At 41.8% G+C, this 24,234-nt stretch overlaps 1 protein-coding gene and 1 pseudogene across 1 annotated transcript in view; one reads left to right on the top strand and one right to left on the bottom strand.

Annotated features, from left to right (window-relative positions):
- Positions 1-1,002: 1,002 nt before the first annotated feature.
- Positions 1,003-24,234, bottom strand: part of LPCAT3 (lysophosphatidylcholine acyltransferase 3) — a 63,964-nt gene continuing 40,732 nt past the window's right edge. Inside the window, exons 2-13 of the mRNA XM_006862620.1 lie at positions 8,694-8,801; positions 7,728-7,834; positions 7,065-7,158; positions 6,899-6,936; positions 6,290-6,468; positions 4,156-4,264; positions 3,269-3,355; positions 3,010-3,176; positions 2,203-2,350; positions 1,970-2,128; positions 1,747-1,875; positions 1,003-1,142 (exon numbers count right to left, since the gene is read on the bottom strand). Of these exons, the coding sequence (XP_006862682.1) occupies positions 1,759-1,875; positions 1,970-2,128; positions 2,203-2,350; positions 3,010-3,176; positions 3,269-3,355; positions 4,156-4,264; positions 6,290-6,468; positions 6,899-6,936; positions 7,065-7,158; positions 7,728-7,834; positions 8,694-8,801 (1,313 nt within the window). The 3' untranslated portion in view covers positions 1,003-1,142; positions 1,747-1,758. The remainder of the gene's footprint in view (positions 1,143-1,746; positions 1,876-1,969; positions 2,129-2,202; positions 2,351-3,009; positions 3,177-3,268; positions 3,356-4,155; positions 4,265-6,289; positions 6,469-6,898; positions 6,937-7,064; positions 7,159-7,727; positions 7,835-8,693; positions 8,802-24,234) is intronic.
- LOC102839448 lies at positions 23,110-24,082 on the top strand (annotated as a pseudogene).

Raw genomic sequence — 24,234 nt, 5'->3', positions numbered from 1 at the left:
ATAGATCTGTTTTGGAAGAAGTGCAGCCAGAGTGCTCCTTGGAAGCCAGGATGGCTAAGCTTCGTCTCTCCTACTTTGGACATATTGTCCGGAGGAAACAATCGTTGGAGAAGGATGTCATGCTAGGTAAGGGTGGAGGGTCAGAGAAAAAGTGTAAGACCCCCAACGAGATGGATCAGTCAGGTGGCATCATTGATAACATCGAGTGTGGCTGCGGTGGTGAGGTTGGCCCAGAATTGGACATTGTTTCGTTTTGCTGTGCATGGGGTTGCTATGAGTCAGTTCTGACTCGATGGCACCTGACAACAACAACAAGCTTAGTAGACCTGGTATGGTGCTGTGGGTTTATGTGCTGGACTGCAGAGTTAGTTTGAACTGCAAGGTTGGCAGTTCAAGCTCACCAGCCTGTATCAGAAAACCCTGTACCAGGTTGCTATGAGTCAGAAGTGACTCGATGGCACTTAACAGTAACAGCAAGCTTAGTAGTGTCTAATGGTATAAAAAGATTTGCTCTCCTCAGAGTACAGGTGAAGACTCCAGTGTTCTCAGTTTTAGCTCCATATTTAGATTACTGTGCTATGGAGTCCTGATGTGGCACTAAAAAGTAAGTACTGACTGTAGGGTCGGTTTGAAACCCACCAGCTGCTCCTTGGAAATGCTATATAGATTCAAAGGCACTTAACAAAAGGAGAGCCCTGATTATGTATGGAGAACTGTGCTGGAAAGAAGGCAGCCAGGAAAACTAGCAGTGAAAAAATTGAACAAACAGAAGTGATTTTATCTGGTACAGTTCCAAGGTAGAAAAAGTGGAGCAGGCGGGGCTTTGTACCCCTCTTCCCTCCCCCCATGGGGGGGGTGGTAGCGGCACATATACAATCATAGTAAATTGGCAGAAGAAAAACAACAGCTTCCTGGCTAGAGGGGGAGAGATAAGGCAACGTGCATGGGGGAGCCCAGAGGGGGCTTGGGCCCCTCTACTCCTCCCACAAGAGTTTCCCCTTTGGCCCCAAATGAAGAGACTTGGCTGGCAGCAGAGTGCCATGTCTTCCCATTCCCTGGCTTCTGTGTTCTCTGTGCTCTGGGGCGAGGGAGTCCTGTGAAAAAGGAGACAGACAGTTTCTGCACCAGTCCTGTGAGGCCACCTGCAAGAGAAGAAATGTGATTGGCAGACTGGCTAGAGTTGCTGCGCCTAGTCCCTGGTCTAAAGCCCTTCAGGATTTTCCTAGTCTGCCTTAGTTACAACTGTCATTGTGCCATATTGTGTTTCCCGGTAGCTAGGCTACCATGAAATCCACTCTAAGTTATCAATACAAATACATGTCTACTGTACAACCTTCAAAAAAGGTACAAGGTAGAGGAGTGTGCGTTAGCTGTAGTGGCTGTTGAGTGGTAGGATTCTTGCCTTCCATGTAGGAGACCTAGGTTTGATTTCTAGTTGATGCACAGCAACCACCCATTGACCAGTGGTGGACTTACATGTGGCTGTGGTGCTGAATAGGTTCAGCAGAGTTTACAGATTACCTAAGAAAGACCTGGCAACATACTCCTGAAAATCAGCCAGTGCCTATGGACCACAACAGAACACTGTCCAAACTGCACACAAGCATGGGGATTGTGGACTGGATGGCCTTTTGCTCCATTGTGTCTGGGGCTGACTTGTTGGTAGTTAGCATCTTTTTTTTTTTTTCCCGATCTGTCCACTACTCTCTAAGGTGGTGGTTTTAGGCTTTAGGACACTTTACTTACCAGAAAAAGAGATTATTCCATTTTCTTTAACTTCTCTTTCCTTGGCACCATTGCTTTGTGAATATAAGGCAGTATGACTAGTAGGCTCAAGAAGAAGACATGGCCAAGAAAATAGATGGATTTATACACCTGAGGGAGGAGAGAGACCGCTTGAGATGGAACATCCCTTCCTACCTGAGGTGTCACTGACACCTTCCCATCCTCACTAGCAGGCCCCACTTACCTTAAGCCATTTTTCCCAGGTGAAGAGGCAGAAGGCAGTCATCGAGTAACCCATGAAGAGCCAGTGGATGGTCTGTTGCACCAAGTAGAAGAAGGGTTGCAGGACAGTGGTGGAGGCCAGGTTGGTTAGGGCTGGGCTTTCACGAATTAGGCTGGCAGCCTGGGGAGAAGGAGAAGGGTCCTCAAAACTGTCCTTCTCATACTTCCTTCTCACTCACTACCCTTGAGGCCTACCTGTCTTTCCACAATAACAATGAGGAATTCCATCTGGAAACAGATCAGATATCCCGAGTGTAGACCATGCCAGAGAGCCAAGAATAACAAGGAGAGACCCTGGGAGAGTTCTTTACTTCCAAGGAACTTGAGTCTTTTGAAGACATACCTGGAGAAAAGGGTGGGTAGGAATCTCAGACCAGGCCTTGCATTTCTGGCATCCTGCCACTAGGTTCTTGGCGCTCTGAGAAGTGGAGGGGAGCTGGCTCCCACTTGTGGCCACCAAGGGTAAGGAAGGAAGTGCTAGTGCTACGTGATTAGCTTTAGAGATGAAAAGCAGTTAAGTTGACGACTCACAGTTTAGAGACAGAAAACAGACCCAAGGCTTAGCTGGGTGATCTTGGGCAAGCCACTTCATTCAACAGATTATGACTGTGTGCCTACTGAGTGCCTGACGCTGGGGCCACAGTAGTAAACAGGATAGACCAGTTCTCTGCTGCTTACATCTCTAGTGGTAGGACAAACAAGCAAACAAACAAAGATGTTTTTAAACAATGAAATGGAGAACATAAAGCCAGTGGCTGAGCTAGGATTAAAACCTGGGGACTCAAGGTACTTGTTTTTGTTTGTAAAATATAGTAGGAATTCTTTTGCAAAAAGAGGTGGGGAGATAAAAGAAAGTGTGCAGGTATGTACAGGAGGCATTGGAGGTTCTATGTCAAGTGGGAAAAGAGATCCACTTTAGAGATAACAAAATGCCTGCCCTCAAATATGAGGACACAGTGGAAGGAAGGAGATGGGGCACCAAACTCCCCTCCAGTTGCTTACCGGGACACCCAGGCATTGGTATTGATGTTGAAGGAGTTGATGGTGCCAGTGAAGCGGGGAGTAGTCTCAAAGAGCCATACTTTCATGTTAGCACAAGCGTCCCACTTTGGCTTTCTATTTTCATCAAAGCCATCAAAGCCCAGTCCCGTCAAAATGCACACTCCTTCCTGAGGGAAGGAAGAACTGTCAGTGTTTTACTACTTTCCTCCTCACATTCCCCACAGCTAATCTGTATTTTGCCTGATTTGTTTTTACGTACTGTGACAAGCCAACAGGTGACGTATTTGTAGAGCACAAACTTGCCCCAGATCAGCATGTACATGCAGCGGAACCAGAAAGGGCGGTTCTGGAAGGAAGAAAATGTGTGTGCATTAGGGAGATCACATAGGCAAGGCTCATTTCCTTTAGTGTTCTTCCTTTCCAAACTTGTGGTTGACTGTTTCACACTTGTCACAATACTCCTGCCAGATGTCTTCTCTGATGGTCTGGCTTACTTTCCTAGATAACAGGCTAAGAAGGGTAAGTATGGAAGCCCAGTGAGCATCCATTCACCTCCTTTTCCTTGGAGAGTCCCAGGGACAGCACTGTCCTTAAATTCTTCTATTGAATGCTTTCTTTGGCACACCACCAAGCATTGGGAGCAATAAGTATTGAAGGAGTTTTACATATTGCAAGTTCAATGTTACTTTAAGGACACCTACCTAGAATGGCTATGGAACTGTTGCAAGTCTTTTAGCTGGGCAGAAGTAAAAGCCAGTACTAACCCTTCCCTTGATTTTCTGTTTCCCTAGAAGCCTCCAGATCCATCAGTCAGGAGAAGAAAATAGTCTGGAGAGGACTCGAAGTGGCTGTTTTAAGGAGTCACTTGGTGCAATAAAGCAAACTAGGAGGTGCTCCTGAGGATGGGAAGGGGTGCTACAAGTGCACCTGGCACAGCCCTTTGCCCACGAAGGTCGTTCAATGCTGGCTGATGACCATGGCCCGGCCTGGCTGGCACTGACACCAACTCTCACAGATCTAGAGCAAAACCAACAGGCATTTGTAGATGGTGTGAAACACTTATTTGCTATCTGTAGGGATCCTTGCCTGTCTGTTTCCTGTCTCTGGTGTAGTCATACTTACTGCTGCTGCTTTAAGACCACTCACCTCATAGTCTTCAGTGAGAAGATAATCTTCTGGGATGTGGGGGCTGAGCAGAGTGTAGCCCACTAGGTAGATGAGGCCCAGACTCAGGCGTTTGAGGGCAGGCATGGTGCTAGAAAGAACAAAAGAGGTCACAAAGGACAGAGTCTATGTTTACCCTCTGTGCTTAAATGATAGAGAGGCATGTTCCAGGTGTGCTTATTATCCATCTGGAATGGGAGTAGTAGTCCTAGTGTCTGTAGTGTGTACTTAGGGTAAGACAGCGACTCTCTGCTTGGATAGGAGGAATGGTGAAAACAACACAGGAAATTTACAGGCAATGGAAGGGGAGCAGGTGTGGTATGTTGTGTGGAGCTTCCCACTTGGGATACTCCTGACTGCAAGGACTCACCAGGGGTCTCATCCAAACTACACTGGGTCTGAAAACCCCAGGTAGATCAGATAATAAATGACAGTTGTTAAGTGTTGTTGAGTCGGTTCTGACCCATAGTGACCCTACATAGGGTTTCTGAGGCTTTTAAAATCTTTGCAAGAGTAGAAAGCCTCATTTTTTCTCTGACAGAGTGACTGGTGAGTTTAAACCACTGAACTTGTGGCTTATAGTCCTGTGCTTATCCTATGGTGGTGGTTATTACGTGTCATTGAGTCGGTTCCAACTCATAGTGACCCTGAATAGGGTTTCTGAGGAGTGGCTGGTGAGTTTGAACTGCTGACCTGTGGTTAGCAGTCCAGTACTTATCCTACAGTGCCACACCAGGACTCCTATCCCTATGGTAGAGGAGATAATAACAGTAACCAATTTGAAATCTGCTCTTTCCTATCCTGGTTGATTGTAACTGAAACATGGGTACTCAGTGAAGGGATTCGTCTAGTAATTGAAATTTTACACTGTGATATATATGAGGGAGCTTCAAAAAGTTCATGGAAAAATGGAATGATAAGGTAATGGAATAAAAAGATAACTTTTGTGCACACTGTGTATATGTATACATACATACACACATAGGTACTTAAGTGCTGTTGAGTTGGTTCTGACTCACAGCGACCTTGTGTAGGGTTTCCGAGGCTACAAATCTGTGTGGGAGCAGAAAGTCTCATCTTTCCTATGGAGCAGCTGGTGGGTTCAGACTACTAACCATGTAACTAGAAGTCCAGTGCCTATCCTTTAGCACCACTAGTGCTCCTGTATATACATATTGTTGTTGTTGTTCAGTGCCATCAAGTCGGTTCCGATCCATAGTGACCCTGTATAGGGTTTTCAAAGAGCAACTGGTGAGCTTGAACCACATTTGTAGTTCAAATGGCTTTGCAGTCTGGTGCATTAACCCACAGCACCATATCTGGACTCCCTATATATACATATGGTGATATGGTTATATGTCGTGGAGTCGGTTCCGACTCATAGCGACCCAGTACCGGGTTTCCGAGGCTGTATATATCACAGTGGAAAATACAATAAATATACTAAAACTTAAAAAAAAAAAAAAGACCAGGTTTACTGGTCAGAGAGAGACTGGAGAAACCAAGACTTCTTGGTTACCCTTCATTTGGAATGGAACTCACACTTGTGGCCCAATTTTCAGCCACATGGTAGGTAGGTACATAAAGGGGACAACAGCACTAGTAAGATACGTTTACTTGGAATGGGTGGCCATTTAAGATCTTAAGGGCTACATTTACCTAAGGACAAAGTTGAGAAGGGTTGGGAAGGAGGGTGAGATGGAAAGACTCACAGAGAAGAGGCAGGATAACTGATCTTACATGGAGGGGACTGCAGTTACTGAAATGAAACAGGATGATTTTGAATGTGAAACTCTAAACCTTCAATTTAATTCACAAGAAATAGTTGAAAAAAACTTTTTTTTTCAAAGGAGAAAATAGGTTTAGAGATAGGGACATGAGTGGCTAAGGTAAAATCCTGTAGCTGGAAGTGAATGAGGCTGAAGAGGGTCTTCTCCCAGCAGTGAGCAGACAGGTGCCCTCATCACGGTAGTCCAGGGCTCATGTGGCACAGGGCTGTGGACCAGGGCCATGCTGGAAAGTGCAGCTGGGACTGGCTTTCCGGAAAGACACTTCAGCAGTGGCTCTGTATTGGAGAAGACCCCTGCACAGAGGTCTTGACCAAGGGGGCAATTACCTGTTTGGTATCTTCCCTGGTATGTCACTCAGCTGTCCCTGCACCAGCTTCATGTAGTGGTTCATTGAGAACTGGGGCCCTACCAAGAAGGCCCCATAGAAGTAGGAGAAACCAGCAACTTCCAGCAGGGAAGGGACACCCCGTATGGCATATTTCTGTTGCTCAGAGGACAAGGAATTCTATGCCAAGAAGAAAATGAATGGTTCAAGATAGCCTTGATAGTTCGAGTGTTCCCCACCCTATGCCTCACTAAACTGGGGGGTGCGGGGGAGGCCTCAAATAGCCATCTCTTTGGGAGATGATATGGAAAAAACCAGTTGCTTCACCTGGAAATGAACATGTGTGTGGGGTAGCTTAGCAACAGTTGGCTGTTGCTATTTTTCCAACTGCTGTGCTGGCATTGATTTCTGGACTTTGCACAAGAGTTGGATCTGGGGTAAATTAGATTTACTGATCCTTGCTCAGTGCTATCTAGAACAAGGTAGTCACACTGGCTGGGGAATGGGGAGAAGTTATGCCCCTGGAATCTGGTTCTATCTTTTTATAAAAATTCTTTCTCCTTCCCTCTGGTTAAAACCCTTGGCTCTCTGCAGAAGAACGAGTACTCACCAGGTCTCTCCCGCCATCAAAGTAGTCAACCGCCAAGCCTGTGCAGAGAGAGGAGGGTTGGGTAAAGCAGAGGGAGAGGATGCTCTGGTGCAGCCAGGAGTGTAAGGCAGGGGTGGGCTGGGGTGGGGGCCCAGTGCCAACGGGAAGGCAGTGACCCACCACTCACCAATCAACTTCAAAGTCAGAACACAATGTGGCATTGTCCACTTGATATCGTAGTTGCCTGTGGCTGTGTAATAATATCCAGCCAGAAGGTAGATCTAGGAGAGGGGACAGTATTTATTCTACCATCATTACTATTTTATTCTGCTCTGAAATTCAGTATATTTCCTTTTCCTTTTTATCTGATACCATCAAGTCTTAAAAACACACTATGAATGGAGACGCCAAACCTATACAGGGAGGAAGAGCCTTGTTCAAGGGTTGTCAGTAAAATGAGGGCTAAGATCAGAATTTCGATGTTTAGATTCTTAGTTCATTCTGAGTTGGTTTTCTGCTTTGCCTTTAAGTGACACCCAGTGACACCCTTCACGTACAGCTGAGATTACCTTGGTCAGACTCAAAGAACCTAATTAGCACTACACAAAAGATTAGCTAGCTACCCACTCTGAGGCAGGTAAAGCATTCCACTGCATTTGTAGGTGAAATCCCTGAGGCCTATAAAAAGCGGTCTTCCCAAAGTCACACTACTGAGAACTGTTAGGAGAGGAGATGAGAAATGATGTCTCCTAGTTCACTGCTTTTATTATCCCATGCCCTCAGCCTCCCTCCCCTAACTGCTGTCAGCTGTGGCCCAAAGTAACTGCATTGTCAAGGAAAAGACGTTTACCATCTGGAAGCAAAAAGTAGTGAGGACGGCAGTGATGGTACGGCCCATCAGTCTCAGGATGAGGAACTGAAGCACAACACATAGCAGGGAGTGGTACAGCTGAGTTCCTAGATACAGACAAGTGGGGACATTTGAGCCTGTTTTTTTCCCCCCCTTTGCACTCCCACCCTTCCTGAGACTTTTAACCATAAAGAATATATACAGCAATAACTTTTTTTTTTTTCTCTCCCCAGAATACTCTCATGTTTTGGAGGAAAAGTTTGACTAAAGGAAAATCTGATCAATGAGTCAATTAGAATTATAAATGTTTTATTAGGCATAAAGGACTGTTCAACAACAGGGAGTAGCCATCCAAGGAGCACCCCCTGAAGCCATGAGCACCTCACATTACAACTCTGATCAGTTTATATACAGAACAAACTGTTAGGAGAATTTCCCCAAAGGGGAATTTAAGAAGACTGGTTGTCATTCATTTATTGGCAGAAGGCAGGCTATGTCAAAGTGGGGCTTTAGTTGGGATTGGTTTATTAAGTAGGTATAATCTGCATTCTGTACATTAGCTATATAGCTTATCTAATTAGTTAAACTTTCTCCCAAATGGTTTTTATTATGAGTTTTTAGTTTCTGGGTAGGTAGTAGATTTTCTTTAGTAGGTTGGAAATACTTGTATAAATATCAGGGATATCTAGGTGTTATTGTATTTCTGAATGCTTGAACTGAGAACTGATTCTGAGTGGGGACTGCCTGGATCTGTCATTCAGGTCTAGCCACAGCACAGAGAAACTGATGCTTCTCTGTTGATGGGTCTGGCAGAGATACCACTCTCAAAATTCTTCGTCTGAGAAATGAATGTACTTAAGAGGATAACAAGAAAGTGAGGCATTGTGTTGATCTTGTTCATGTCTGTTTAAGTCCAGGTTCCCTCTGTTATAGTGTCGCTGCTAACTAAGAACTAAGTCCACTCACCAAAGTTAAAATAAGCAATCGAGAGGCCTGTAATGGTATGGAAGAGATGGATGAGGTAGCTGTCCTTGTAGAAAAGGTAATGTCGATAAAACAAAGCCAAGGGGTAACCTAGAGAGAAAGGTGAAAACAGGGTTACTTGTGCCCGGTGCAGTACTGTTTTCAAAGTTTATCTAGCATGAAACTCAGCCTAGGAAGGAAAAAACACATTATATGAATGCCAACAGAAAAAATAATAGTACCCCAAGAACTAAGTTTTTCATCAAAAATGAAACTTAAAAAGAATGATTTTTTGTTGTTAAGAATATAGGAGCAAATGTCACCAAGAGTTTCCACATGTATAATTCAGTGGCACCGATTCAGCTTTGAGTTGCGCAATCACCCTCCTTTTCCTCCCCCATTAAATTGCCCCCCTAACGTCCTGGTGTGCTGCTATAGGTTAATGCGCAAAGTCAGTTTGAATTGTAATGTTGGCAGTTCAAGCTCACCAGCTGCTCCTTGGAAACTCACTACAGAATCAGAACTGACTCAGTGGCACTTAACAGCAATGTGTTGGTGGTTATGTGCCATGGAGCCAGTCCATGGAGTGACCCTGTATAGTGTTTCTGAGGCTGTAAATCTTTACGCAAGCAGAAAGCTTCATCATTCTTGTGCGGAACGGCTGGTAGTTTCGAACTACTGACTGACTCACAACCAGGATGCTACCAGAGCTCCTTTAAACAACAATATAGGTGGATCAAATTCACAAAAGCAACTCAGAAGATTAGATAGGGGCCTTGTTGTTGTTAAATGATGTCAAGTCAATTCTTACCCATAGTGACCCTGTCTAGGGTTTCCACCACCATTGCTGGTGGGATTGAATCGCTGACTTTGCAGTCGAGCACTTATTCTACAGCATCACATCAAGACTCCTGTAGATAGTTCTTACAAGAACATAATGCTCAAGGCAGACATTTTTTACTGATGGTGGTGTGCCTTGGAGTCAGTTCCTACTCATAGCGACCCTGCATAGGGTTTCCGAGGCTGTAAATCTTTATGGGAGCAGAAAGCCTCATCTTTTTCCCATGGAATGGCTGGTAGTTTCGAACTGCTAACCTTGAAGTTAGCAGCCCAACTCATAACCATTACGCTACCAGCTTAAGTAACTGGTTTTAAGAGGACTTCAGGGACTATATTTGGTTTATGGCTTAAAGATAATCTCAGGGTAATAGTTCAGGGTGGGAGGACTCATCTAGACTCCAGGCTTCAGAAAATCTGAATTCCATAAGAATTTGCAATTCTCTTGTGCATTTCCCCTCTTTGATCAGGATTCTTCTATAGAACTTTTGATCAAAATGTCCAATAGTGGCAGCTGGTTACCATCCAGTTATTATTATTTTTTGAGCTTTTTATTGTGACTTTGGTGAAAGGTTTCAAGGAAAATGAGTTTTCCATTCAATAATTCCTACATAATTTGTTTTATGACATTGTCATTCCCACAATGTAACAACAAGCCCTTTTCCATTCTTGACTCTCCTTCTGTTGAAAAAGTTTTTTTCCATAAATACAAATTTTGACCTGAAGATATTAATTCTATACTGAGGCAATATAAAACTAGGCTTTATTCATAGCTTATTAATACTGCCAAGAAATTTCTTAATTAAAATTTTCTGAAATGATATAATGAATTGAAGGTGACCAACTGTACAAAAATTCTCACCACTGGACCAATAGACAACATTCTTCTTGGATCAACTATCAACACTCATGGAAGCAGCAGTCAAGAAATCAAATGATGTATTACACTAGGCAAATCTGCTGCACAAGGCCTTTTTAAAGTGTTGAAGAGCACAGATGTCAGCTTGAGGACTAATTTGCACCTGATCCAAGCCAAGGTATTTTCAATAACCTCATATGCATGCAAAGGCTGGACAGTGTATAAGGAAGACTGTAGAAGAATTGATGCTTTTGAGTTATGGTGTTGGAGGAAAATACTGAAAAGTGCCATGGGATGCCAAAAGAACCCACAGATCTGTGTTGGAATAAGTTCAGCCAGGTTGGTCCAGGACCAGGCAGTGTTTCATTCTGTTGTGCATAGGGTCGCTATGAGGCAGGTGGTACAGACTTGATGGCATAACAACAGTCTTTATGGAGTCCTAGTGTGACGCTGTGGGATAAAGCAGTGGACCGCAGGGTCGGCTTGAACCACAAGGTCAGTGGTTGAAACTCACCAGCCGCTCCTTGGAAACCCTATACAGAGTCACTAAGAGTCAGAATGGACCCACTGGCACTTAACAACAATCCTTATGGAAGTAGACTGGCACATCTTCCAAGTTCTGCTGACCTTTTGGTTAGCACTGGAGTGCTTTAGTCACTGTGCCACCAGGGCTTCTAAGGGTTGTTGCCTGTATTAAAAAGGGTCAGTAACATTTGGCATCCCTAAACTAAAAGTAGCCTGTTTCATGATTTTACTCACAGTGAGTATTCTATAAAGTCTGGCTGATGAGTTTGCAACGTTCCAACTGTGTTAGTGCATGTTGGAAGAAGTACACTCCCTACTGATTTTCTGAAGGACATTTTACCTATCTTATCATTGCACAATTAGTGTTCTCCAAGTTGGTCATGGGTTTCAACTGCTGCAATTACTGCTTTTAAATCTTAAACTGCAGTTAGTTTCTCTTTCTCACTAGCAGTAGACTTTGTTGTGAGTTGTTTGGTTAGTTCTGCAATGCTCAGAGCAGAATCAGACAAAATGGAAGAGCTCTATTACTTGGTGAATGAATAGGTTATTGGATAAAGATATATTTATAGCAACAGTAGATTTGGCGTACATCCTTCAAGTCTTTCTTCCCCCATACATTATCTTCTTTTTTAAAAAACTTAAGATCACAGCCTGGGTATTTATATATCCTAGCTTTTCTATAAAAACAGTATCCAAGCATTTGATATTCCTGATGCCAGGATTTGCCAGTGTTCTTTGATCACTGTTCCCATAATGGCTAGACTCTATCAAATTTATAGTTTCATTCATGGTGTTAATTCTATAGACATACTGAGATGGTCCATTCCTCACTCATTCATTCACTTGACAAATGCTTACTAAAAGTCTACTACATGCCAGGTATAGTTTATGGAGCATATGATGGGGGTGGCATGTAATGGCATATTTTCTAGCTGGCTGAGATAAAGTGATACAGATTTACTACCTCAAGGAAGAGGGAGACATCTATGACCCTTTCACAGTTAGATGAATATGCAAATAATAGTATCAAGTTTCAGATATTTCTGATTATCACATAGGCAGAGATTTGGAAAGTATTAACCAGGTTTTAATTTTTTAGGAATAAAGGTATAAGTGAATGGGTGGTGGTGGTAGTGTGCCGTGGAGTTGGTTCTGACTCACAGTGATCCTGTATAGGGTTTCCAAGGCTGTAAATCTTTACACAAGCAGAAAGCTTCATCTTTCTTCTGCGGAACAGCTGGTAGTTTTGAATTGCTGACCTTGAGGTTAGCAGCCTGACTCGTAACCACTACGCTACCAGAGTTCCTTAGAAGCAACATAATGGGATAGGTCCTAATTATCTAAACCTTTCTGGACTGCTAAGAATTTACCTTCTTAAGCACTAAAACCCTTAACCCCATCTGGAATATTTTACATTGGAAAATATAACACATTATTCTGTCTCCTTAAATTGAATATAATTGGACATTTTCTTAGTTATCTGGATCACAGCTATTTTAAAGTCAAAGTGGCTTTATGACCTACTAAGGTGTACAAAAAGGAGCTCTGGTAGCGTAGTGGTTATGAATCGGGCTGCGAACTGCAAGGTCAGCAGTTCTAAACTACCAGCTGTTCCAAGGGAGAAAGGTGAGGCTTTCTGCTCCCGTAAAGATTTACAGCTTCGGAAATCCTATATGATTCGGAATCGACTCCACAGCACATAACCACCATCACCAAGGTGTATAAAACAGTTTTCTCTGACCCCAGTTCTGAATTCTGTATCCATTTCATATAGGTTTTCTGGTCCATTCCTTGAATATCCTTGATATTCAGGGATAAACAGTCACTTCTTGAGCTCTCATTGTGCCTGCCAAGAATAGTACCTATTCCTATTTCTAATTTACTGTAGACCCTAGAAACCCTAACTTTGATTTAAAGGTGTAAAAAACAGAGGTAAGCTCAGAGCAAGGGCTTTGGGTAACATCTGTTTTGGTCACTCAAAGGCCTTTTTTTTTTTTTGGTTCTCTCCTGGTTTAGGTATATCTTGGGAAGTGTGAGTTGTTGATTTAATACAGATGAAATTTCTGCATACTAGTATACATATGATAAGATGGAGCAACTGAGAGAAAAAAACACTAAGATTGCAGCAGGCCAGGTTACCAAGAACATTAAGACCCTACCAGAGAAAAGCAGGGCCTGGAGTGAAGCTGCAAATGGGGAGGGAAGGAAGGAAGGAAGTGTGCCTGGTGAGTTGCTGTGACAACCCAGAACTGATTTTAAGCATGTAAACACCAAACCTTGCTCTTGGCTGCTGCTCAGCTCAGCAGGCTTTGGAGCCTGGCTACCCAGTTACTGTTTCAGGGATTGTTGTGTGTGTGTTTTTTTTTTTCTTTTTTTTTTGAGGATATTGTCCTCCAAACCGTTTCTAAATTTTAATGTTTTTGTCTGTGTATGTCAGGGGCAGGGGCAGTGCTTAATACAGTAGGTGGCTGCAGTCAGAATCACCTGAAGAATCTACATAAAACAATCATACACCTCATTCCTCACATAGTCGCTTAATGCGATTCTGATCAGTAGGTCTGAATGGGAAGGGATCTATACCTTAAAAAACTGTCACAAGTGATTTGGATGTGCAGCCAAAATTAGGAACAGCCACTTAACAACCTGACTCAAGAAGTCCTGGTGTGGCGCTGCAGAAAAGCACTCAACCTCAAGGCTGGTTGGCAGTTCAAACTCACCAGCCACTCCTTGGAAATCCTATACAGGATTGCTATGAGTTGGAACCAACTCAACGGTACTTAGCAACAATAACAACCTTACTTCAACCCTACTGCAGCCAGACAGTACTTATGAGGTCTGGAGAATAAAATTCTCAGCTTGATGACTAAATAGAACTAAATAGGCAGGGGTCGAGTCCCAGTCTATAAACCTGGTCCAGAGGCTTTTAAGAACTGGTTTGTCAGTACTGCAATCGTTTCTCCTTTATGACTGGTTGTTTAAAGGAGGGCTTTCAGACACTTAGGAGCAGATGAAGGATCATGACCTAAAGTACACTCTAAACCTGTGGAATCCCTCTAGAATGGGAGCTCTCTAAGAGCAAAAACTAGGACATTCAAAATGCTGTGATCTTCAAACTGGTTGCTGGCTTGCATTTAATTTGGTTTTCCTGCAGAGGCTGTGTAACATGGTATATGTTGTTGCTGTTATTAAGTGCTGTCGAGTCGGTTCTGACTCACAGTGATCCTGTATAGGGTTTCTGAGGAGCAGCTGGTAAGTTTAAATACAACAGTCATATTCTTTATTTATTCAGTTCCAAGTGCCACTTGAGACAGGGACCAGGATTTATCATGTCCTTGAGTGCTAGAAGAACTCCCCTTATTTCCTGTATGATAGTTCTGAAATTACCTATTAATCTTACAGGTTCTGAGATCTCATTTGAATAAAAAGAAATGAGCTATTTTCATTAAATTCTGGTAGATTCTTTTGCCTTTCATCCTGTAGCTATTTCTGGATCCTGTAGGAATACTACATGGCCCCATTTAGTCAGTCGGTGGTTCATATGACCCTGGTGAAAGGAAAATAGAATGCATTTTGACAAGTGTGAGGGAAAAGATGAAATTAGACAGAACTAGTATTACAACAGAATTGGTTTAGCCAGATGTTTGACACCAGTTCTACAGAAAAGAACACTACTTCAACAAATACCATCAACAAAAAGTGTTGCATCCACAGCATATAGAGGTGGTTTTCAAACATTTTGGTTTCAAGACCACTACATATTCTTTTAGTTACCGAAGAACTCAAACAACTTTTGTGTGTTCTATTGATATCTACTATATTAGACAATAAAACTAAAAAGTTAAAAAATTAAACACTTAAAAGTAAAAAACTCATTACATGTTAATATAAATAACATGTTTTTAATGAAAATAATTATATTTTCTAAAACAAAGAAAATCATTTAATATGAAGAGTGCCCTTGTTTTTTTTTTTTTTACAAATGTCTGGCCTTTGACTTAACAAGCGATAGAGGGATTCTTATTTGCTTCTGTACTTAATCTGTTGTGTTATGTTGTTTTAGTTGAAAAGTACAAATAAGAATTGGTTCATATATATGAGGGGGCTTAAAAAAGTTCATGGAAAATTAGAATTAAAGAGATAGTGCTATTTTCCACACACTTTTTGAAGTCTTCCTCATATATAGTTGGAAAGAGTTAGCCTTGCAGATAATTTGGGATATTCTTCTCTGATATTACACCAAAACTTGACAGGGTCAGTTGCAAAGTAGAATCTGAAATCCTATCAATTCTGTTATATTATTTATCCCTCTTGTTCTTTGAATGGACCTTTTACCCATGCATGATTTTGTAACATCATGTATTGGTTACTTGAGAAGTATTAGCTTACTAAGTTGGGTAGATTTTCCTAATATTGATGTATTATATTTCATTGTAATACAATATTAAAAAAGTCATACTCTTCAACAGTCCCACTGATTACAGCAGAAAAGTCTTTAAATATTGGGGAAATTTCAATCTCATGAAAGTAGATCCAAATTTCCCCTCAATTCTCATTTTAACTTGAAAGCTTCAGTTTTATCATTGGTCACAAATACTACCACTTATTTTCCTTGAAGTGATGGGATCACCTTGCAATTTTTCAAGAAACTATTTGCCAAATGCCCAGGTCTAAATAACCAGGCATTCTTTCTAGGAAAAAATGGTGTTACATGAAAACAAAACAAAACCCCCCCACTAATTCAACATGAGAGTGCGGTGGCTCCATTTGATAAGCACTGGACTGTGAACCACAATGTCTGCAATTCAAGCCATTTGTCCCATGGGGGAAAGATGAGGTTTTCTGCTCCCATGAAGATTTAAATTTCCCATTGGTTATGGACCAACACTTAACGCAAGATACAAAATCATGTGCTTAGATGCTGTCAAACTGCTATGAAAGTTCCTAGATTTTGACTTTCACTTTCTGTGTTTACTTTGACAGGCATGGAGCCTGCAGTCTAAAATCTGAATAGATTGTTCCAATTCAACTTTCTCTGTTTCTTCCACTGAAGACTTTTTATCTGACTCCTAAATATGGCTCACCTCCAGGATTCAGTCTTGGCCTCTATCATTCTCACTCTACTGTCCCTCTGGAAACTCCATTTATCTCCTGTAAGTTAGTATGAGCTTTATGCCAAAGACAAATAAACGTACCTCTTTTAGTCCTAAATTCTCTAGTTTTAGTTCTGCATTTCTAACTCCCTAGTTGGGCATTTTTTGTTGTATATCTCATACCACTTCAAACTCTACATAACTGAAATATGACTGTTCCCCCTAAAAGTCAGCCTTTTGGAGCTTCTTCTTCTTCTTCTTTTTTTTTTTTTTTTGCTTATTAACAGTTTTTACCATTCTTTAAATCCACCAATCAGATTCAGAAACTTGAAGTCAGCTGTCTTTGTTCTCTTATAGAGGCATCAAATCTTGTCGCTTCCTCTGTGGTACCACCAGCGCCATCATTTTTTTGTTCTCCCTATGCTACATTAAGGTTCTCAGTACCTTATCCTTAAACTCTTTCAGTATTCTCCTACGTGATCTGTGCTTGCATGCAGCGTCATCCTCCTAGCACATCTATACAGAGGCATAGCCTTCAGAAACCACTTCTGCTCACAAACTATTAATGGCTCCCCACTGACTACTAGAGTCCCAATTCTTAATCCTAAATAAGATTCAAGGCCTATCTTTTAAACTACATTTTGAGTTGTAGCTCCCATTTCTGTGCTTCAACTAAAACTGGTATGTTTGTTTTTGCCCAAAACATGTCTTATGTTTTTGTCTCTACATCTTAGTATGTGTTAACCCTTTAGCCTGGATTAACTTCTCTGGCCACCTTGCTCCCAAATGAAATGCTTTCCATTTTTAAAATCCTAGCTCAATGTTTCCTTCTTTAAGGCTAGTTCAGACCATAATGAACTCATGACCCTATGTATTCTGGACTACATAATATTAAATGACCATTTAAATGCCTTAAATCAACATGGCTCAGGATTTAGAACTAAAATGCTCATCTGGCAGGCAAATATACTACTATATTCTTCTTGTTGTTATAGGATTCCTAGGCTCCATGAATGGTGTAATTAATGTGTTTGACTGCTAAACAACAGGCTGAAGGTTTCAGTCTACCCAGAGGTGCCTTGGAAGAATGGCCTGGTGATCAACTTCTCAAAAATCACCCATAATCGTAGGTAGTAGAGTTCTACTCAGAGTCGTGGTATGACAAGATAGGACAAGCACTAGATTGCTAATTGCAAAGTTGGCATTTCAAACCCACCAGCTACACCTTGGAACCCTATACCGGGTTGTGATCAAGTCAAAACCCACTCCATGGCACTTAACAAAAGTTCAACTTTGACACATATGGGGTCACCATGAGTTGCAACTGACTCCAAGGCAACTGGTATATGCCATTCCCTGCATTTTGTTTCATATTAAAATTTCTGTATGTTTAATGGTAAACTCAGAGAAGAGATGGGAAGAGTGCTGTTATATTGTGGGGAATGCAAGCAATGTCACAAAATAAAATGTGTATGAATTGTAGAATGGAAAACCAATTTGCTTTGTAAACTTTCACCCAAATCACAATAAAAAGTTAAAAAAAAAAAAAAAAAAGGTGGGAGGTACCTCACTAGAATAGGAAAAAAAATCCATATATTCATAATCTCTTTTCTAAAGTGAAGGTTTAAGTCTATGTCTTTGGGGGTCCCATAGTGTACTCCCTGTAAATTTTATTTACTTTAATTGTAAAAAATACATAACACATTTGCCAACATTTCTGTACATTTCACTTTTTGATTGATCAACAGGCAATGGTTTGTGTTCTACTGCTAACTTAAAGGTTGGTGGTTTGAGCCCACCCAGAAGTACCACTTACCATGGAAAAAGGCCTAGTCATCTGCTTCCTTTCAGTTTACACCAAGAAAACTCTACGGAGCAGTTCTATTCTACATCACCTGGAGTCACTATGAGGTAGAATCTACTTGAAGGAAACTAACAACAACAGTAACAACAATTGGTATTTACTAACTGTGATTTTTTAAACTGTCTAAACGAGTTGTGTGACACACTAAACAAAATGATGCATATATAGCAGTTAGCAGATATCTAAAACATTTTAAGTGTTCTTTAAATTGTACCCATTTACACATATTTTAGGCTTTTACTTGAGAAAGCCTGGGATAAGTGGATATTAGCGCTTCTGAACCTAATCTCTAGAAGCTATAACTAAAGGCTTTCCCCATTATCTGCACTTCAAAATAAGATTCATAACATATTTATTTTATAAGGGTATTGACCATGGTTTGCCATTTACTCTGAGATCCATAATTAGAGCACTCTATCTAAACTGCAACATACTATTATAGTGCTGAAGAGTTAGAAGAGGAGTTAGGATAAATTTCAGTTTGAATTCCAGTTCTGCTACTTACTAGCTTAGGCTGGTTGATTATTCAATCTTGTTGATCCTCAGTTTCATCAATACCTTAATATCTACCTTGTTGCTAAGAGCTGTCGAGTTGGTTATGACTCATAGTGACCCTGTATAAGATTTCCAGGGAGTGGCTGGTGGGTTTGAACTGCTAACAGTCCAATTCTTATCCTACAGTGCCACACCAGAACTGTTTTTGTTGTTAAGTACCATGGAGTTGGTTCTGACTCATAATGACCCTACACAGGATTTCCAAGGCTGTAAATCTTTTTGGGAGTAGACCACTTCATCTTTCTCCTGTGGAACCGATGGTAGTTTGGAACTGCCAACCTTGAGGTTAGCAGCCTAATTCACAACCACTACGCTATCAGAGCTCCTTGTTAGGTGCTGTCAAATTGGCTCAATCCCTTGTACAGCAGAATGAAACACTATCTCGTTCTGTGCCATCTTTACAACTGATATATTTGAACCCATTGTTTCAGCCACTGTGTCAATTCATCTTGTTGGGGTCTTCATCTTTTTCGCTGACCCTCTACTTTACCAAGCATGATGTCTTTTTCCAGGGACTGGTCCCTCCTGATAACATGTCCGAAGTATGTGAGGCAGTCTCACTATCCTGGCTTCTAAGGAGCATTCTGGCTGCACTTGTTCCAAGACTTGTTCTACCTTACGGTTAGATATTACACCTGATCGGTATTTGCTGTTGTCGTTAAGTGCTGTTGAGTCGCTTCTGACTCATAGTGACTCTATATAGGGTTTCCGAGGAGTGGCTGGTGGGTTTGAACTACCAACCTTTCAGTTAGCAGTCCAATGCTTATCTTGAAGTGCCATATCAGGACTCCCCAATATGTATTAGATGCTCAGTAAACGTGAGATTGCTTCACCTCTGCTTTAACACTGAAGTACCCAGTGATCTCACCAGTCTCATGGCTTTAAATACCAGCTGCTCCTCAGAAACCCTATGTAGGGTCGCTATGAGTCAGAACTGACTTGATGGCACTTAACAACAACAACAACAACAACATACAGAGGGGAGTCCTGGTGTGGCGCTGTAGGATAAGCACAGGGTCACCATGAGCTGGAACTGACTTGACAGCACTTAGCAATGACAACAACATATATATATATATATATATATATTCTATATATAAATAGGGAGTCCTGGCCATGGTGTTAAGTCACTGGTAGGTTTGAACTGCAAAGTTGGCGGTTCAAGCTTACCAGCTGCTACTCAGAAACCCTACAGAGGGTCACTATGAGTGGGAACTGATTTGATGGCACTTAACAACAACAACATATTTAAACATCATCTCCCCAATTTTCATCTTCAGTCTGGACCTTTCCCCTGAATTCCAGATTTGTGTAGTCCATTCAATATCTCAAGTGGGTGCAAGTCTGGCATATACCTTAAATTTAACAGGCCCTAAACTGAATTCCAGACAAACTTCCCCACCCTGAACTTGTTCCTCCTCCAGTCTTCCCCATATCATCAAACAGCAACATACGTTTCTATTTATTTGCTAAGGACTAAAAACCTTAAAACCTGGCAATCATCTTGACTTTTCTCCTCTAAGAAATCAGCAAATTCTGTCTCTTCTACCTTAAACATAAATTCAGAATCTGACCGCTTCTCTTTACCTCCACTGTTTCCCCTGGTCTAAGCTGCCATCATTTCCCTAGTTCTTCTCTTGCTCCCCTTCAGTCTACCCCCTCACCACAGCATCCAGAAGGACTATTATAACATAAGTCAGATCAATTCACTCCTCTGCTCAAAACCGTTCAAAGGCTTCCAACTCACTCAGAGCAAAAACTAACCAGACGCCCCCATCTGTCTCCTCCTCCTCTTGCTGCCCTTCCTTCCTCTAACGCATCTGTACTCTCTGCCCCCACCATGCTGCCTCAGCCACAAAGGGCTGCCTTCTGGGATGTCTGCCTTGAGAGCCTTCAGGCAGCTTCCTGGCCGGTAATGTTCTTTCTCTAGAAAACTCTAGTCACTCCTGCATTTCAGGTTTTCACTCAAACGCCATCGTACCAGGGACCATCCTATCTAAAACTGGATATAACACCACCTTTTCCAATATACACTTCCTACTTTTCTTTCTGCTTTCTTTTACAGTTTCCCCCCTCACAGCTTATTACTCTTTAACGTGATACCTATTTTACTTGGCAGTCTTTGTCCTTTGAAAGCAGGAATTTTTATCTATTTTGTTTCTTGCTATATCCTCAGTGGCTAGTACAGTGTCTGGTATATAATTGTTGTTGTTAAGTGCTGTTGAGTTGGTTCTGACTCATAGTGACCCTTTATAGGGTTTTCTGAGGAATAGTTGGAAGATCTGAACTGCTAGCCTTGTGGTTTACAGTCCAGTGCTGATCCTACAGAGCCACACCAGGAGTCTCTGGTATTCAACAGGCCTCAAAACATTTGAGGAATGATAAAAGAAGAAAAGAATGGTTGCTCTGTATACTATGTAGTCAATGAAATATTTATTAAGTGTCCATTATGAGCTTGGGTCCCTGGTGTGGCACTGTAGGATAAGCACTGGACTGTAACTGTAAGGTCAGCAGTTCAAACCTATCAGACACTCCTCGGAAACCCTATACAAGGTTGCTAAGAGTTGAACCAAAGGCATTTAACAACAATGTGAGCTTAGATTGCATTAGGCATCAAAGAGGAATGTGGTAGAATTTAAGAGATGCTTCTGACTCTTAAGGAAATTGCTTTCTAAGCACAGAGAAAAGAAATTCCAAACTGATGTTCTTAAATGTTGTTAAGTGCCGTCAAGTCATTTCAACCATAGTGACTCTGTATAGGATTTCAGAGGAGTGGCTGGTGAGTTTGAATCACCGACCTTGTGGTTTAAACCGACCTTGCGGCCCAGTGCTTATCCTACAGCACCATACCAGGACTCCATGTTCTACGTTGTTGTTGTTAAGTGCTGCCGAGTCAGTTCTGACCCACAGCAACCCTGTATTGGGTTTCTAAGGAGCAGTTGGTGAGCTTGAACCATTGACCTTGTGATTCAAAGCAACTTTGCAGTCCAGCGCATTAATCTACAGCGTCGCTATATAGTGTGAGTGCTAACTGTATGGAATAGTCAAAGTGTAGAGGATAGGGAAAAGAGAGATCAAGGACCATAAAAGTCAGGTTTCAAAGAAGAGGCAGTAGTTAGGTGGGGCCAGGAAGGATGAGTAGGAGTTGAGTAAAAGAAGAGAGATAAGAACAAGGTTTACATAGCAAAGGCACAAAAGCAGGCAAGAGCATGAAACATTTACTTCAAGAGACAGGGCAAACTGAAAGAAAAGGACAAATCAAAGATGATTAAGATGCTGACATAAGGTCTTCAAACCTTTTTGTTGGTATAACCCCTAAAGCAATTTTGAAAAAACTGTAAGTCCCCTTGTCCCCTAGGTGGCACCATTTGTGTGGCTGTTGAAACCCACTCAGAGGTACCAGAGAGGAAAGGCCAGGTAATGTGTTTCCATAAAATTCCAGCAGCAAAAACATCCTTAAGGAGCAGTTGTACACTGTACTACATGGGGTTGCCAGGAGTCATAAGTGACTGGATCATAACCAGTTTGGTTTTACTGGTTTTCAATATCCCCTCTAACATTTTTAAGTAGACATTTAAATTTTATAATTTTAAACACTGATGGTTTTAAAACACATTGGTAATGTATTTTAAGTACATATGGAAAATAACTGCCAATTAAACCAAATAGCAAAACAACCAGTTCTAACTTTCTGTTAAATGAGGTCTTTCATTTTTTATTTAAAAACACCTGTTAATACTTGTCCCTCAAGATAACTGCCTCACTTCTGAACTGTCCTTTGAATATGAACAGAAAAGGCCCAGGGCTGCCGTGAGTTTGTGACCTGGATGAAATCAGGTGCCATTCTCCTTGCTTACTCTTGTGGTGCCCTTTGAAATTTTACACCTTGGAGAAATGTTCTCCTTCCTCCTCTTTCTTTTTTTAAAGCTAGTGAAGGGTTATTGTGAGAGAAGTGGAAAAGGAGACCCCTCAGAACACAGGCATGGTCTCAAGCAATCATTTTAGAAGACAGTACATATGTAAGTTGAAAATCTGGACATTGATTTCCTTACAGCTATCAAGGAGCTCTAGTAGCATAGTGGTTACAAATGGGGCTGCAAACTGCAAGGTCAGCAGTTTGAAACTACCAGATGCTCTGCGGGAGAAAGAGGAGGCTTTCTGCTCCTGTAAAGATTTACAGCCTCGGAAACCCTGTTCAGGGTCACTATGGGTCGGAACCGACTCGATGGCACTTAACAACAACAACAACATCCATGCCCATATATACCATGACAAGTCTTTGTGTTCCCCTGTAGGGTAATCACTGGATTGTTGAGCACAAGGTCGCCGGTTCAAACCCACCAGCTACTCCTTGGAAACCCTACACAAGGGACACCATGAGTTGGAATCGACGCAACGACACTAGGCAACAATAAGGGTACATGTGCACTTGTAAAGGTCACTGGTCTCAAAGTTTCACGTCTTGGTGATGAGAAATTAGAGGATGTCACCGAAGAGACACAGACTGGAGGAGAGATCTGGTTCTGATGGAAGTGTTTGTTGGTGGATAAAGAAAGGTGATAGCTAGAGTCAGGGAAAAAGATAAGCTCTCACGGGAATAGACCAAAAATGAAGAGCAGGCAGTAGAGGTGACCCAACTCCCTGAGGCTGGTTGTACAGATGCTGAAATGGTCTGCGCAGTTTCCAATCATGTCTGAACCAATCAGAGTCCTTGTGACTGGAAGAGTTGGACAAATAGCATATCCACTGCTGTACAGTATTAGAGATGGTGCTATCTTTGGTAAAGAACAGCCTCTGATTCTTGTGTTGTTGGATATCACCCCCATGATGGGTGTCCTGGAAGGCGTCCTAATGGAACTGCATGACTGTGCACTTCCCCTCTTGAAAGATATCATTGCAACAGATAAGGAAGAAGTTGCCTGCAAAGATCTGGCTGTGGCCATTCTTGTGGGTTCCATGGCACGAAAGGAGGGCATGGAGAGGAAAGACTTACTGAAAGCAAATGTGAAAATCTTCAAATCCCAGGGTACAGCTTAGGACAAATAAGTCAGTTAAGGTTATCATTGAGGGAAACCCCATCAATACCAACTGTCTGAATGCCATAAAGTTGGCTCTGTCCATCCCCAAGGAAAACTAGTTGCTTGACTCAAGCTATGGCTCAACTTGCACTTACACTTGGTGTGACTGCTAAAGACGTAAGGAATGTCATCATCTGGGGAAACCCTTCCTCAACTCAGTATTCAGATGTCAACCATGCCAAGGTGAAATTTCAAAGAAGGAAAGTTGGTGTTTATGAAGCTCTGAAAACAGACAGCTTTTTCTCAAGAGAGAATTCATTGCGACTGTGCAAGCAGCATGGTGCCGCTGTCATTGAGGCTCAAAACTGTCCAGTGCAGTGTCTGCGGCGAAAGCCATTGGAGACACCACATCACAGACATGTGCCTTGGAATCCCAGAGGGAGAGTTCATGTCCATGGGTGTAATCTCTGACAGTAACTCCCAAGGATCTGCTCTTCTCATTTCCTGTTGTAATCAAGAATAAGAACTGAAGATTGTTGAGGGTCTCCCTGTTAATGATTTCTCACATGAGACAATGGATCTTACTGCAAAGGAAATGATGGGAAGAAAAAGAAAATGCTTTTGAATTTCTTACCTCATTTTAATGCTATTAAATGCCCCAAAGCTGAAGAATCTAAATGTTATCTTTAACTCTAGTACCAAATAATAATAATGCTATACTTAAATTACTTGTGAAAAACAACACATTTCAAAGATTATGTGCTTCTTGGTACAAATTTGTGACAGTTTATCATCA

The sequence above is a fragment of the Chrysochloris asiatica genome, unplaced genomic scaffold, assembly GCF_000296735.1.
Source record: "Chrysochloris asiatica unplaced genomic scaffold, ChrAsi1.0 scaffold00050, whole genome shotgun sequence".
Lineage (NCBI taxonomy): Eukaryota > Metazoa > Chordata > Mammalia > Afrosoricida > Chrysochloridae > Chrysochloris > Chrysochloris asiatica.
The sequence above is the reverse complement of the archived record's forward strand: the minus strand, read 5'-3'. Positions and strand labels throughout refer to the sequence as shown.